Here is a 15,967-nt window from a genome sequence, read left to right as displayed (position 1 = left end):
CTTGGTCTGAATGGCAGCAGTTTGGGATTTGTGAGAGTCACGGAATACCATTTACCCCTGAGACGAAAACTTCCCCAGAATTGCATGTGGAAGGAGTTGGGGGAAGACAGAAGGCGAGTTCCTTTCTCTTCCTCCTCATCCTCAAAAGTGGGTTGGAGAAGAGAGTGACAGCTAAGCCCAGCGGAAGACTCTTCACCTTCCTTGCCAGGATCAGAGAGCTTGTAACAGTCAGCCAGGTTTTCATGACAGAGAACACAGGCGTCCAGAATAAATGAAAGAAGCACACACATAAGCTCAGCCCCTCATTTTAGCTCTCATTTGCCGCCTCTCCCCCAGTCTCTTTCTCAGTGCACTTGTTAAACTCTTTAGTTCCTTGTCTCTCTAAACACTCCCCTGCAAAATGTATGGAAAAAAAAAAAACCCATTTCAATAATGGTCTAATGATGAGCATTTATAGAGCAACTCTTTTCCTTAAGCACTATTCTAAGTACATTGTCTCATTTCATCCTCAAAATAAACCCAGGAGATAGGTACTGTTGATGTTGTTATTTCCATTTGCTATAGAAACTGGGATACAGAAAGGGTATTGGAGGAGCTTGGATATGAAAATCAGTGTCTTAACTCTGGAGCCAGTGCTCCGTGATCATTTCAGTAACTGCATCTTAGAAAACGAATGGGATTAAACACCGGATGTTGACAGTGGGATAAAGGATAATTCATTTCTGTGTTATCATAGGCTAGCTCTTGCACTGTCAAAGTGCAAGCCTGGAAACTAAGATCATCAAGATAACATAATTTAATAAAACACTACTTTTTATAAGCAGACTAGCAAAAGTTACCCTGCTCCTATGGGAAGGCACCAAACCCCGTTAGAGGTGGATAAATGCAGAGTTCTGTCTCTATAGTTTTCCTTGCCTCTATCATTTCATTTTGTCTGTGTTCCCACCTCTCCTCTTTAGGCAGCCGAGTATTTTCAGTCACCTTTTCTGTTTTTTAACCTTCTCAGCCTTTGAATTCCTCTACTCTGCTCATGCTTAAGTCTATAATGTACAAACAAATATATTTTGCCCACAGAAAAATGTGTTTGTAAGAGTTTGCCTCCTGAGGGTATGTGTGTGTGTGTGTGTGTGTGTGTGTGTGTGTGTGTTAAAGGAACACTGGATGCATAGAATGGTCCTGACTGTAGAAATCTGCTTTTTATTCTCTTTGTTATTGTTGTTGTTCAGTCGCTAAGTCGTGTCTGACTCTTTGTGACCCCATGGACTGTAGCATGGCAGGCCTCCCTGTCCTTCACTATCTTTTATCTCTTTAGGTACCTGTTTAAAGTATTAATAATTTTAACATGAAATTGACCTTGGTGATGAAACCAAGTCTAGAGGCGGGCTTTAGACAGTGGCTAAAATTACACTCCTGAGTCTTATTTTGCCTTCCACTGGTTGCTGATCATAACGAAGTAGCCGTGCTTGCTGACATCCTGACTGTGTTACTTGCCTTGTGTCTTGATTGATGCTCGGCAGTCCCTTGGATACAGGGAGTTTTTCCATTGCAGTCAGGAAGATCAGCTCCAAGAACTCAAAGTTCTTCACTTCCTGGCCCAAATATCCAGTTCTGTCACTGAGCCCTGCACAAGAGGGACTGGTCTTCCAGTGTGCCATTGTTGGTACCTGATTTAAAAACTCAGGCCACATCAAGAACTTAACCCAGCTGACAACAGTTCCATGTGTACCTAGCTTCATTTGTTTAGATTCACTTTTTCTTTATAGTGTGCTTTAAAATACTCTTTCAGTATGTTGGCATCTTGCCCAAGAAATTGCTGGGTTTTTTTCTATGGAATATGTGGGTGGAGATCATGGGATTTCCCTTTTTATGACTTCTGTGAGTTAAAAATTACCCCCATGAGTGTGAGGACCAACTCGATGGAAGCAGGATGGCATGGAGGTTCATGGGCCTCTGTTTGACTTCTTGCAGACAGCATCTTCCATGGGAATGAAGAAGCCTTGTATTGCAACTCACACAACAGCCTGGACTTAAGTTATTTAAATGGCACCGTCACCAACGGCGGCAGCGTGTGTAGCGTTCACAGCGTCAACTCCCTCAGCTGCTCCCAAAGCTTCATCCAGGCTTCTCCCGTCTCCTCCAACCTCAGCATCCCTGGGAGTGACATCATGCGGGCGGACTACATCCCCAGCCACCGGCACAGCGCCATCATCGTACCATCCTACCGGCCCACGCCCGATTACGAGACGGTCATGCGGCAGATGAAGAGGGGCGTCATGCACACGGACAGCCAGAGCCAGTCCCTGCGAAACCTCAACATCATCAACACCCACGCCTACAACCAGCCGGAGGACCTGGTGTACAGCCAGCCCGAGATGCGGGAGAGGCACCCCTACACGATCCCCTATGGGCCCCAGGGGGGCTACGCGAACAAACTGGTCAGCCCATCAGACCAGCTCAACCCCACGAATCCCATGGTACCGAGCAAGCCAGGGGGGCCCAGCGCCATCTCACACACGGTGAGCACGCCGGAGCTGGCCAACATGCAGCTGCAGGGCGCCCATAGCTACAACACGGCCCACGTGCTCAAAAACTATCTCTTCCGGCCGCCGCCCCCCTACCCACGGCCCCGGCCGGCCACCAGCACGCCCGATCTCGCCAGCCACCGCCACAAGTACGTCAGCGGCAGCAGCCCTGACCTGGTGACCCGCAAGGTTCAGCTGTCCGTGAAGACCTTCCAGGAGGACAGCTCCCCGGTGGTGCACCAGTCCCTCCAGGAGGTGAGCGAGCCCCTCACAGCCACCAAGCACCACGGAGCAGTGCACAAGCGTCACAGCCTGGAGGCGATGAGCAGCATGGTGAGGGGCATGGAAGCCATGACCCTGAAGTCGCTCAACATCCCCATGGCCCGCCGCAATACCCTGCGGGAGCCGGGGCCTCCCGAGGAGGGCCCCGGCAGCCACGAGGTCCCCCAGCTCCCCCAGTACCACCACAAGAAGACTTTCTCGGATGCCACCATGCTGATCCACAGCAGCGAGAGCGAGGAGGAGGAGGAGGAGGCTCCCGACCCGGTGCCCCAGATCCCTGTGCTCCGGGAGAAGGTGGAGTACAGCACCCAGCTACAGGCCGCCTTGGCCCGGATTCCAAACAAGCCCCCACCCGAGTACCCCGGGCCACGGAAAAGCGTGAGCAACGGGGCGCTGCGGCAGGACCAGGTGTGCCTGCCTCCTGCCGTGGCCCGGGCCAGGCTGCTGCGGCATGGGCCCGCCAAGGCCATCAGCGTCTCCCGGGCCGACCAGCTGGCCGTCAACGGGGCCTCTCTCGGGCCATCCATCTCGGAGCCTGACCTGACGAGCGTGAAGGAGCGGGTCAAGAAAGAGCCTGTCAAGGAGAGACCTGTGTCCGAAATGTTTTCCCTGGAGGACAGCATTATAGAAAGAGAGATGATGATTCGGGTAAGTGGCCGCCTCTCCCAGGGGCATCTTGGGAGGGATGGTTAAAGGGGCTGGTCCCCCCCTGACCCCTACCCCGGAGCACCCTCTCTGCTCCTTTTGGGTGATTCAGGCGCACCTCCCTCCTCTGGGCACGGAAGAAAGCATGAGGCTTACCAGGGAATATGGGAGGATTTAAACGTGATAGAATTTAAAAGTCACTTGCATTTTAAACAGGTGGGGTTTCGTTTCACAAAACTTTGTTCTTTGCTCCTTCCATTCTCGTTCATGGCTTCTCATAGGCCTACTTGGGGCAGAGTGCTGTGACGAAGTTAGGATCGTACAGATATGTGGTGTTGAGATCAGTGTCTAAGCCAGCATTTTGGTGTATGTATTCAGGGTCAGATTTCCCATTGCCTGAGCTGCCAGGAGCTCACCTTCCTCCCTCTCCTGGCATTTTGGTTTTCTCTGGGGAAAGCAGTTTTTCCCCAGTTAGATTTTAAAGAGCAGCCTCCCTTCAAAGCACAGCTTTCTGTGCAGATCTGGATGTCAGGATTGCTCATCAGTGTTGGTCCTGGTGTGTCCAGTTTCATTTTCAGATCCTCTTTCAATAGATGGTCAGCACAAATCTATGAAAAATTACAGTAAACTCTGAAGTGTACAGTTGAGCTTGAATTCAGCATTGAGCTTACTCTATCAAGCACTCACACAGGCATCTTCATACACTCACGCACACGCATGTAACATTTGACAATGCCTAATATTAGACATAAGTCACTCTTCTTCAGTATGTTTCCTCTGGAAGGTTAGTTATGTTGCCGGAGCAAAAGTATGCAACAGTTGCACACCCAGAGCAACAAAGTGAATTACATCTTACTAATGAGAAGATTGCTGGATTGTTGTTGCTACTTTACAAAATGTTTTATAATACCATTGCTATTTGTCCTGGAGATGTTCACTCCCTTAAAAAAAAAAAAAAAAGTATCCTCTCATTATAACTACTCAAACCCAGATTGACTTCTCCTCTGCATGTACCACATCTGGGTCATAAGGTAGCCAGCGCTTATTTTAGGAACTCCAGTGCAGCTGTAACTTACATTTTGCTTGGAGGGAATTCATCAAACTTTCTTCATGTATAAGTCTTCCCGATTCTGCAGTGGGAATCAACTTGTAAAGAATAGTAAAGAGCCAAAGTTTTAAGAAAGCCAAGTCCCTAGGTTTAGGAATCTAATCCATAGCAATGTTCCGGCTTTAGACAAACCTCAAGAACATTCTCAGCCTCACGGTTTTAGCCATCCATGGCGTATTGCTAGGAATTTGGTACAGGCATAACTTTTTGCACTTTTCGCAAACCTGGAGGGAAACTGTGAAAGGTGTGCTTGTGCCTGTGGCAAATAAAACTGTTTGGCTGCGGGCTGGAATGAAGTGCGGGCATGGGTGCTTGGGGAGAACGTTCCACGTTTGGAAAAAGTAATCATTGGTAGAAAGGGAGTTTCAGCACTTCTGGGCCTCAGGCTCCTTGCACACAACTCAGAGTCAAGAACTCATCAGTCCAAGCATTTGGCGTTGCTGTTTCCCTTGCTGACTGGCTTTTATTGCCACCTACATGGTTGCCTAGCCTCACTTCGGTCATATTCATCCTCTTGTTACCTGTATCAAATAGAAGCCTGTAGCTGATACTTCCGGCACTGATTCCTCATATAGAGCTTCATGCATTATCACAGAGCACACAGAGGCCTTTCTCACTTTATCCACGTGTCCTCCCATCCCATCCATTGGGTAATAGTGAATAGCCGATTTTACCTCTTAACTAGTTCAGTAACATCATTACCCTGGCCCTATGTCATTTTCCCTTATTTTTTTAAAAGTCTACCTTTTAAAAAAAAAGTGTTTTTTTGTTTTTTGGCCATGCCGCAGAGCATATGGGATCTTAGTTCTTGACCAGGGATCGAACCCTTGCCCCTCACATTTTAAGCACAAAGTCTTAGCTACTGGACTGCTAGGGAAATCCTTTCCCTGATTTTCCCCCGAATCCTACATGCTCATGAGCTCAAGGGCAGTCACCCTTGGTGTCCCGACCTCAGAGGAGGACTCGGAGGGTCTTCAGTGAGGCATGCAAGATGGTGACCTGGCCCCTGACACTGGAGCTTGGGGTGGGTCTCCATTGTCCTTCTGAAGAAACTCACCCCAGTGACCTCCCCACATCTCAGATGCCTTACTCTGGTCCCCATCATGGGTAGCTTTTGCCTGGCTTGTTAGGCCTAGCTAAGAGAAGGCTGTCAAGGCCTTCCTAGGATGAGAAAATGTCACTAAATAGGAACTGGAAGCAGACAGCTATGGTGAGAATTTGCCCTGCAGGCAACCCTCTCCCCCTTTCTGGAGCTGCTTGTCCCCTTGATGGATAGTTCAGGCCTATGGTGTGGATAGCGCCTTCTGCATGGCTCCTGCTGCTGCTTTGAAGACATTTCACTGTCTGTGGTTCCCTAACCCCCAGTCAGGTACTGGGAGAGAAGAGGCCAAAGCAGATCTTTGAATTCATTATTTCTGATCTCTGGTAATAAGCTCATAGGATAAACGAGGAGGAGCTAAGAGAAATATTTTGTCATTGGGGTTTCAGTGTTCCCTGGGTAGTAATCCTTTCCCAGGAAAGACAAGTAAGTTACTTTCTGCTTTGGGTCCAGTTGGGGTCACCTTGTGGTGCAGGTGAGAAGGAAGCAGAAGGACTGTCAGAAGGATCTGAGGACCATTTACCAAAAAAAAAAAAAAAATCATTGCTCTCTCAAAATTTTGCAGAGGAGTGAAACATTCTCAACTAAAAGAGATAACAGCAGGCAGGGAGGAAAGTCTCCCTTACAAAAACAAACTAGTAAGTAAGTAAACCGACAAAACTCCCCAAATTTAAATCCTGAATTTTCCAAGTCTGCCCAGGGTTGAGAAACCTGGATCATTCTTAAGAATAGAATATGTTTTGGCCCTTTCTCACTTTCTCACAGTTAATCCTCCTCTGAGAGGCTCCTTCAGCTTATCTGATGGGTTAGCCCTGTCACGGGACCATGCATCTTGACAGCATCACTCACAAAGGCCAGGGCTCCATTCTTCTTTTTTTATAATTGAAGTATAGTTGATGTGCAGCGTGTTCCCTGGTGGCTCAGGTGGTAAAGAATCTGCCTGCAATGCAGGAGACCTGGGTTCAATCCCTGGGGCAGGAAGGTCCCCTGGAGAAGGGAATGGCTACCCAATCCATTATTCTTGCATGGAGAATTCAATGAACAGAGGAGCCTGGCAGGCTATAGTCCATGGGATCAGAAAGTTGGACACAACTGAATCAACACACACAACAGGTGCTCTATCCTCTACCAATACCATATCGCCATCAAGACACTTTAGGAAGTAAATTGCTAAATGACAGACTAAGAAAAAAACCTGAAGATTTGAAAAAAAAATAATAATAAATAAACGGAGTAAGATCACTCCTTCATCTGTGGCAACCAAAGGAGCCTGCAAACTGTGGGTCAATATTGTAAACTCTGTAAAACTCATCTGTTTCTGTGCTTTATAGAGTCCCTCTGTCCTTTTGTCTTCTAAGACAAAATTATTGGGTGGAAAATGCTCCTGTTGCCTGAAGTGAGCAACTGGAGATTGGTTCATGCCCCAATCAGCTTAGAGGAAGTGGGAAAGCACAGCTGTAGATGAAATAACAGGGGCCCAACAGTTTCAGAGTGTTTGTGCAGGTGAGGACAGAGAGGGGTCACAAAGTCATAAACAAAAGCCAAATGCGGTCTGCGTGGTCCCCAGATCGTGTTCTCCCATGGTTTAGTCACTGGGAGCCATGGCATCCATTCCTGTGGGTCTTCTGGATAAAGCATGAAGGATCCTGCCAGGGGGTCCTCTCAGGTGGTTCCAGGCTATGGTATTAGCGAGTTTGTTCAACTACATCAGCTCCCTTTCTGGGGATAATATCCCAGGGTCCAGAGAGATTCAATATAGAGTTAACACCTCAGTCTTAGCCCCTCTGAGTGGGAACTTGGGAAGGAAGTTTTTTCTCTACTTCTGTATGTATCCATCCACTTATCAATGGGACAGTTTTTCTACTATATCCTTCTGCTTCTCTATATAGTCATTCTACTGATTTTTGAGAGTTTGATATTGAAAGTGCAAGTAAAAATCTTTAATTTTGCTACTTAAAAAAATAATTGTAATATGTAATGGAGCTGTATATAAACTTGTTCTGTATTTTCCAAGTCTCCTATAAATGTGTTATCACACTTACATAATTTAAAAAATAAAAAAAAATCTAAAAAAAGAATGCAACAGTTTTTCTAAGCTTTTTACCATTTAATCTGCGTAAAAGGCCCATCATTGTGATGAGCTCTGATTATTCATGAATCTCTGTTTCTCTTTTCTTTGTCCTGTCTTCCTTCAGTGCTCACCTTCCTAAGGTGACTTGTGCATGCTTTTTTTGTGAGCCCTATGGCAGGGTGTATTTGTGTCGAGTCTCTGCTATTGTTTGTGTGTTTCTTTACTTCATTTTTAAAGAAACGCTCAGGAGGCCCAGAGGAGCCGGCTTCCTCAGGCACAGTGGGAATGAAGGGGAAGGCTGTGTTTGAATTTGCCCTGCTAATGGTAATTGTCTGCATTCCTTGGCTGGGGAGTTATAGATTTGGGGAGATTAAAACACATTCCAGCATTCTCCTGGTATTACGAACAATGAGAACATGCCTTTTCTTGCCACAAGAATCTAGAAAAGCAGAAGATGGCAGGCCTGGAGGCACAGAAGAGGCCACTGATGTTGGCAGCCTTGAACGGACTCTCAGTTGCTCGGGGCTCAGGGCGGGAGGAGAGTCGCGTCGATGCCACCCGAGTTCCCATGGACGAGAGGGTAAGCGCTGGGCTCGTCAAACGCGTGACTCATTCTCTGTGGTCTTAGGATTCCGACACTCTCCCCTCGCCCATGCACGCCAGCAACGAAGGTGTGTTTGACAAATTCATTCTTCAATTTGAAGATTAGGGCAGCCTGGGTTGTGCTGTATTAGAGTGATCCTGTCCAATAACTCTTGTTTTTTGGTCAGGTTGGTTCAGTGATGACGTCTAGAGACACCAGCCCCTGGCCACCTGTACATGTGGCCTCAGTCAACCCACATTTCTCTGGGCCTGTTTCTTTGTTTTGCAGAGTGAAGAGGTTAAGCCCTTGCCCTACTGCTCGACTTCCATGATTTTTGTGAACAAGTACCCTTTATTAGGGAGTAATTATTTTGCCCAAGCACTTACAGAATTCTTTAATATGCTGGCCCCTTGCTAGGACCTTCCCAGATGGCGCTAGTGGTAAAGAATCTGCCTGCCAATGCAGGAGATGCTAGAGATGCAGGTTTGATCCCTGGGTGGGGAAGATCCCCTGGAGTAGGAAGTGGCAACCCACTCCATTATTCTTGCCTGGAAAATTCCATGGACTGAGGATCCTCATGGGCTATAGTCCATGGGACTGCGAAGAGTCAGACGTGACTGAGCAGCTGGGCACATGCTTGGCTATAGAGTATGACTGATATATAATTGTTAGGGTAATGCATTGTGGGAACTTTGGTTTTGAAAAGCAAAGAAAGTTGCATGGTAGTGTTTCAGAGGTGAACAAACATGTTCCTTTAGTCCCTGAAATTGCTGTCAGGTTAAAAAACAGGTTGTGTAAATGTAATAGAGTGCCAGTAAGATTAGGGTTTTAGGTTTTGTCAGCATATATGAAGTATTAGCATGCTCTGAGAGCCAGAAGTGTCTTACTTTTTTTTTTGGCCGCACCACATGGGATATTCCCTGACCAGGGCTCAAAAACTGTGCCCCCTGCATTTGAAGCATAGAGTCTTAACCACTGGACCACCAGGGAAGTTCCTAAAAGGGTCTTTAGTGGGATCATTTAATCCAATTAATACCACATTATTGTAATTAGTATTTTAGCCATGGGAAAAATAAAAGAGTCTAATCTGCATGACTAGAGAACTATGGACTAGTATTACCTTAAAATTTAGCTAAAAAACAACTACATAATTGGAGAAAAGGATTTTTTTTGATAACTAAGGTTTAAAAATCTCCTTATCCCTAGAACTTGAAAAGCAGGTGGCTCAGTGGTAAAGAATCCTCCTGCCGATTCAGGAGATGTGGGTTGAATCCCTGGGTTGGGAAGATCCCCTGAAGGAGGAAATGGCAGCTCACTCCAGTATTCTTGCCTGGGAAATCCCATGGACAGAGGAGTTGGCAGGCTACAGTTCCTGGGGCCGCAAAAAGTCGGACACAACTGAGTGGCAGAGCATGCATACACGTTAATAACAAAATACTAATTTTGAATTTCACCTCTTGCCTAGTCTGGCAGACTTGTACTGTTTAAGGTATGAGTGAGGAGGCATTTGGTTATTGGACAAGAGAAACTTGCAATATGGTGAATGAATGAGACCAAATAATCAAGTTTTGATTATCCATCTTGAAACTACTGATTAACACTCTCGCTGTAAATATTTTGAGAAATCTGGTGGTTTTGTCAGAGTGTTTGGATCAGATTATTCAGAGAGCTGAAGATCACCTTCTGTTGCAGTTCAGAACCCTGAAGAAGAAGCTCGAAGAGGGAATGGTGTTCACAGAATACGAGCAAATTCCAAAGAAAAAGGCAAATGGCATTTTCAGCACAGCGGCTCTGCCAGAAAATGCTGAGCGCAGCCGAATCCGCGAGGTGGTTCCCTATGAGGAGAACCGCGTAGAGCTAATACCAACCAAAGAAAATAACACAGGCTACATTAACGCCTCCCACATCAAGGTAAGGAGGGGGGCGTGTTGGGAAGGCTGGTGGAAGATTGCTGGGTTAACGGTAAAAATGCAGGGAAGAGAAAACGGACGGGCTGCCACTGCGCAGCTTGGCTGGTCCCCAAACCCCTAGGGAGTGTTTTTGAACTCATAGAGTTTTTCTTAGTCAACTCGGAGGCCATGCCTAATGCTGCAGAGAGAAGGAAGCCCAGTGGCCTCAGGGAAAACCTCAGGTCAGCTATTTCTGAAGCTTGATTGTGTCCGAGGATTTAACTGTTTCTGTAAGTGGTAACTTTTCAGGAAACTCACAGGTAAAGCCGAGGATTGTCCCTTGCAGTTTGTAATTCACAGGCGATGGAGGCTGTGGAAGTTACAGGCACTGTATTTCTGTCACTGGAGTTTTTATGATGTTCAAGAGAAACAGAGAGTTGTCATTTCTCACTTGTGATACTGGTTACGCATTTTATAGCTGAAGTCCCAAATTTGTATGATATTCACAAGAGTGGACTAATTTAACCATCAACCATAATGGTGACGTTGATAATGAATTTTACAAGGTTTGCCAACTGTATTCAATGTATTTGAGTCATTACATTTTTGTTAACTAGTTCGAATACTCCAAATCTTCATATCTCAGTATTTCATAGACTTTAGTCAGCTTAGCTTTACTTCAGTTAGAACTTAGAGTTATAGATACATATGTGCATGCAAACAAGTTTTTCCTAAATAGCTTAATTTCACCAGGGCCCCTAATGACAGAGCATATTTGTTTAGAATGTCACCATTTGCCCTGGCCTCCAAACTAGGGGAATGATTTGTATACTAATGTGAATTGTATCCATGTAACTCTTACAGCTGTTACAGGATGTTTTTCAATAATACAAGGTTCACATTAGTAGTCTGTTGTGGTCAATAACCTTAGAAACCTATCTCTGGCATTATTTCCTTTCTTCATTGAATTTTTCAACTGTAGCCTAATCATAGGTAGGTTCCTTTGAGCCTCTAAAACACAGCCAGTTGTTGGCTCGTGTATCAGTTGAAACAGTTTTGATGCGGAATGTGGAAAGTGTACCATTGTTGGTATAGTGTTTTTGTTCACTGAGCATAGATAACCACATATTTTTCTATTGGAATATAATTGCTTTATAATGTTGTGTTAGTTTCTGCTGCACAACATTGTGAATCAGCCGAATGTGTACATACATCCCCTCCCTCTTGAGCCACCCTCCCACCCTCTCATTCTCCACTCCTCTAGGTCATCACAGAGTTTTTTTTTTTTAACTGTCAGAAAGTCCTGTCCAAAGAAATAGAATGGCATAACTCTCATGGATCATAATTGTGTATTTTAGTCATATTTTTGAGAGTGAGAACTCTCAAAACAATAATAATACAATAAAAAAACAATAAATAAACTAAAACAAAACAATAAAAAAAAAAAAAACTGAGCCCCATAGAACTCTGAAGGGAACTGACAATGGTGAGTTTCCTGGGCTGATTTTAGATAACGAAACAATGACCGAAAAAATGAACTCAAAAATGCGGATCGCACAGCTGCTTCTTGCTAGAGTATCTGTGAAAATCTTCCACAGCTGTGATATACTATCTTCTTTTGGCCAAATCGCCTCTCCCATTTTCCATCTACTCTTTGGAAAAAGCTGTCAGTCTGCATGGGCTGTGCCCTTCGGGCGTTGTTAACAGAAACGTGCCTTCCTCCATATTCTCCGAGGCCCACATTTCATCTTATGGATCTGGGTTAGACATGGGTGCATTTAATAGACCCAGAGAGCTTGTGAGAACTTGTCCTTGTGTCTTTGGAATAGAGTTGTATATCTTGCCAGTGTTTCCTCCCTGGATTCCAAACAGCCGTTAACACAGAACAGAGATTTATTTGCTCCAGAGGTGAAATCACATCTGTGAAACCCACCTCAGTAGCATTGGCGGTTGGGTTTTTAATGCAGCTTTTAATACCCTCCTGTCAATACTTGGGGATATGCTGAAATTGCCCCAGGCAGCAGCATACTCTGGAAGTATTTATGGCTCCTATATGTTGGGTGCCAGAGAGGATAATGTTTAAAAGCATGATTCCACAGATAAGCCAAATTCCTAGCCAGCCAGCAAATACATGAGTGTCATCTCCCACCAGTACTCAGAAAATGGATTTTGCTTGCCAGCTTTGACCTAAACATGTCTTGTGCAACGAGATAATAACTGACATGGTTTTTGTTTGAATCAAGTTAGTATATAGTTTCATAAAACAAATGAGAGGAAAAGTTGCAAACAGTGATCACTCCATTACCCCTAAAGCTATCTTGAGATCCACACCAGTGTATGTGTAAGGAAGCCCTACTTGGCAATATCAAGGCACAGGAATGAAGAGATACCCAGAAAGAGTCCCTCCAGAGGCCCCTGTTTCCCCCTGCTAGCATCACCTCCCACACTTGGGGCACGCCTTTTTATTGATGAGTCTCCACTGCTGATATTTATCGCTGCAGAATTATCCTCCCAATGTGGGCTTTAAAAATATTCACAACCTGAAAGTTGAGAGTGATGCTTTATTTGATGAGGATTTTTCAGAATTTAAAGCCCAGGAGACAGCATCTCAAGTAAACCTGAGAAGGTTGCTCCCCGGAGGCGAGGGGAGGAGCCAGGTTATATAGAAGTTTTGCAATAAAGGGCAGGTAGTCAGAACATCAGAAGATTATTGTTAATTAAAGAAAACCAGATAACCCAAGTTAAGGAATTTAGCACTTCTCTGTGTATGGGAAGAGCGAGAGTCTGGGCTCACTGAAATCATTCCTTTGATAGGGGCCAGTATGGTCTTTTTACCACCTGAGCTCCCTGGAGGCTCCCCATGGGGAGTGGCTGCAGTCTGATGGCTGCTAGAGGGCAGGTGTTCTTTCCTTCCTGAGTCCCTTCAGGGCTCACCAGCTCACCATCCGCGCTGGTGGGGGCTGTGATATCCTTTGTTTACTGATATGGCAGGCAATACTCCATTTCTCACTAAGGGCACCCTGAGCTGTGTAGGGTAATGATTTTATTATCCAAAATCATATCAGGATTGCAGAGTTCAGTTGGATGCTATGATACTGCACAAGGGGAAGGTGGTGATAAAACACCATGTACTGTTGGCTTCTGTGCATTCAGAACACCTTTACTGTATGCGGTATAGAGTGGGTACCACAGAACTTTAGGACACACTTCCCCTCAGGGCAGTGGTGGAAGGACATTGTTATTCCAAAGGGCTGTTATTCCATGGTAGACTTTTCTGTTATTTAAAGGATGCCCCAAAGTACTGTTTCTCAATATAGTAGTGGGGTATAGAACCAGTTTAGTAAGGAAGAGCTTGTGGGGTTTTGTTTTGTTTTTTTTTTGCTTGTTTTTTTAGTGGATAGACTGTAAAAAAGAGAAAAGAATCGCAATTATTAATACATTGCATATTGGAAACATAACTATTATGTCTGTAAAAATTGTTAGATTACACACATATATATTCATATAATATTATACATGTGTATCGGAGAAGGCAATGGCACCCCACTCCAGTACTCTTGCCTGGAAAATCCCATGGACGGAGGAGCCTGGTGGGCTGCAGTCCATGGGGTCTCTAAGAGTCGGGCACGACTGAGCGACTTTACTTTCACTTTTCGCTTTCATGCATTGGAGAAGGAAATGGCAACCCACTCCAGTGTTCTTGCCTGGAGAATCCCAGGGACAGAGGAGCCTAGTGGGCTGCCGTCTACGGGGTCACACACAGAGTCGGACATGACTGAAGTGACTTAGCAGCAGCAGCATACGTGTGTGTATATATATATATGTGTGTGTGTGTGTGTGTTTAATATGCACTGATTTGTACATAATTACTGTGAGTTGAAGACCAAAACCCATGAGGTATATTTTGATAAGCTTGAGTGGCATAATGTTTTCATGTGAAACTGTGTCGCTGGCCACTCCTGGTCTCAGGACTGTTGATAACGGCACTAACACGTTGGACCTAAAAATGTTATCCAAGGTTTTCCGGTGGCTGCAAAAGGACCTGTGGTCAGCATGGAATTCTGTCCTGGATTTGGGGTTCATTCACTGATGCTTCCCTTGGCTTCCAGGTGGTGGTCGGTGGGGCAGAATGGCACTACATCGCCACTCAGGGGCCCCTGCCACACACATGCCACGACTTCTGGCAGATGGTGTGGGAGCAGGGAGCGAACGTGATCGCCATGGTCACTGCAGAGGAGGTAAGGGGCATGGGCGCCCTGCCATCTGTCCCGGGGGGAGGGAGTGGCCGGAAAATGAGCTTTGTGTTGGTGACCCCACTGTCCTGTCCTCCTTCTGGCATCGTTTCTCTGCCAATCCTTTTTTCTCTGATGTGCCTCTCTTTTCTCTCCTTATTTCCATATAGGTTTGTTTTGTTTTCCAAAGATAATTTATTGTTATGTCCCATTTTGATCCAGCTTTTAACTGTTTTTCTTGAATCACCATGTACTACAATTAAACGAGCAAACAAGCAAACAAAAAACAACCAGACTTCAGTCCAGCCAGCTCACTTTTGTTGTGCCAAACAAAGCAATGGTCTTTGCATTGGAGTCTGAGAACTTTGGGGGATCTCCGAGTAACTTGGCGTATATTCCCAAACCCTGGGCATGGCAGCTCATAGGCTCTCCTGTTTATCAGCTGAAAAGAGACCAGAAGCTGTTATTTCTGTAGAGGAGGCCTCTATTCTTTGGGGAGAGAGAAAAAAAAAACTTTTTCTTCCTTTGCCAAGTCAAACATAAGTTTTTCCATTGTAACTGAAGAAGTCCATGTGGTGTTGCCAAAACTGGCATATACCCCCAGTCCATCTAGCAATTCACTCAGAGCATGTTGTCTTTGGGGAAAGATGTTTTGTGTTTCTTCTCTTGTCACAGTCAAACTTTTTTTTTTAAACCACTTCCTTTGGTTCCTTCCATTAAATTTTACATTATGTTTTGAAGTCATTTAAGGGTCAGGCTTCATCTGGGTGTTTGGGGTTTTTTTTGTTTTTTTTTTTTAACCATGTATGATCACATGCTTCCCTGGTGGTTCAGATAGTAAAGAATCCACCTGCAGTGTGGGCAACCTGGATTTAATTCCTGGGTTGGGAAGATCCCCTGGAGGAGGGCATGGCAATCCACTCCAGTGTTCTTACCTGGAGAATTCCATGGACAGAGAAGCCTGGCGGGCTACAATTCATGAGGTCACAAAGACTCAGACATGACTGAGTGACTAAGCCCATCACAGCATGGTATCGTATACCCATTTCCTAACAAGTTTTAAAGGATGGGAAACAGAAAGAAGTGAAAAACAAGTCAAATTCCTTTTATTGACTCTTCCGAGCAGATGCTTTCCAGAACAGCCCATTAGAAGGTAGTGATGAAAGGACTTTGGGCCCTTTCAGGCCAGCTGTATTTCTCTAGGCTGACCTTTCTGTCCCATCAGGGAGTAAATGCTCCTTAAAGTCTCTAGTTTTATCACCCTATTGAATTACATCCCTAGAAGGGATTCATTCCATTGAAAACAAGGTACTTGCCCTCTGTGCTGACCCCCGGGAGGGACAAGGTGGTAAACACAGCAGGTATGATCCTTGTCCCCAGGGAGCTTACATCCTAGTGGGATTTACCGTAAAAAGTGAACCAATAAAGTCAGCTCAGATAGTGGTGAGTGCTGTAAAACCAGTAATGGGCTGGAGGGTGACTGCGGGACTACTTTAGGTTAGATGGCAGCCCGGGGCCCTCCGAGGAGGCTGCATG

The 15,967-nt window shown here is 45.4% G+C and overlaps 1 protein-coding gene across 5 annotated transcripts in view; it reads left to right on the top strand.

Moving 5' to 3' along the window:
• PTPN14 (protein tyrosine phosphatase non-receptor type 14) overlaps positions 1–15,967 on the top strand; it is a 190,279-nt gene that overhangs the window by 163,431 nt on the left and 10,881 nt on the right. For 3 of the 5 annotated variants that reach the window (XM_006074263.4, XM_044942703.2, XM_044942704.2), the window contains 4 exons: positions 1,969–3,452; positions 8,164–8,307; positions 10,003–10,221; positions 14,309–14,437. In XM_006074263.4, the coding sequence (XP_006074325.1) occupies positions 1,969–3,452; positions 8,164–8,307; positions 10,003–10,221; positions 14,309–14,437 (1,976 nt within the window). The remainder of the gene's footprint in view (positions 1–1,968; positions 3,453–8,163; positions 8,308–10,002; positions 10,222–14,308; positions 14,438–15,967) is intronic. The other 2 variants (XM_044942707.2, XM_044942708.2) reach the window with 1 other exon arrangement.

The sequence above is a fragment of the Bubalus bubalis genome, chromosome 5 (assembly GCF_019923935.1).
Source record: "Bubalus bubalis isolate 160015118507 breed Murrah chromosome 5, NDDB_SH_1, whole genome shotgun sequence".
NCBI classification, from domain to species: Eukaryota; Metazoa; Chordata; class Mammalia; order Artiodactyla; family Bovidae; genus Bubalus; species Bubalus bubalis.
The sequence above is the reverse complement of the archived record's forward strand: the minus strand, read 5'-3'. Positions and strand labels throughout refer to the sequence as shown.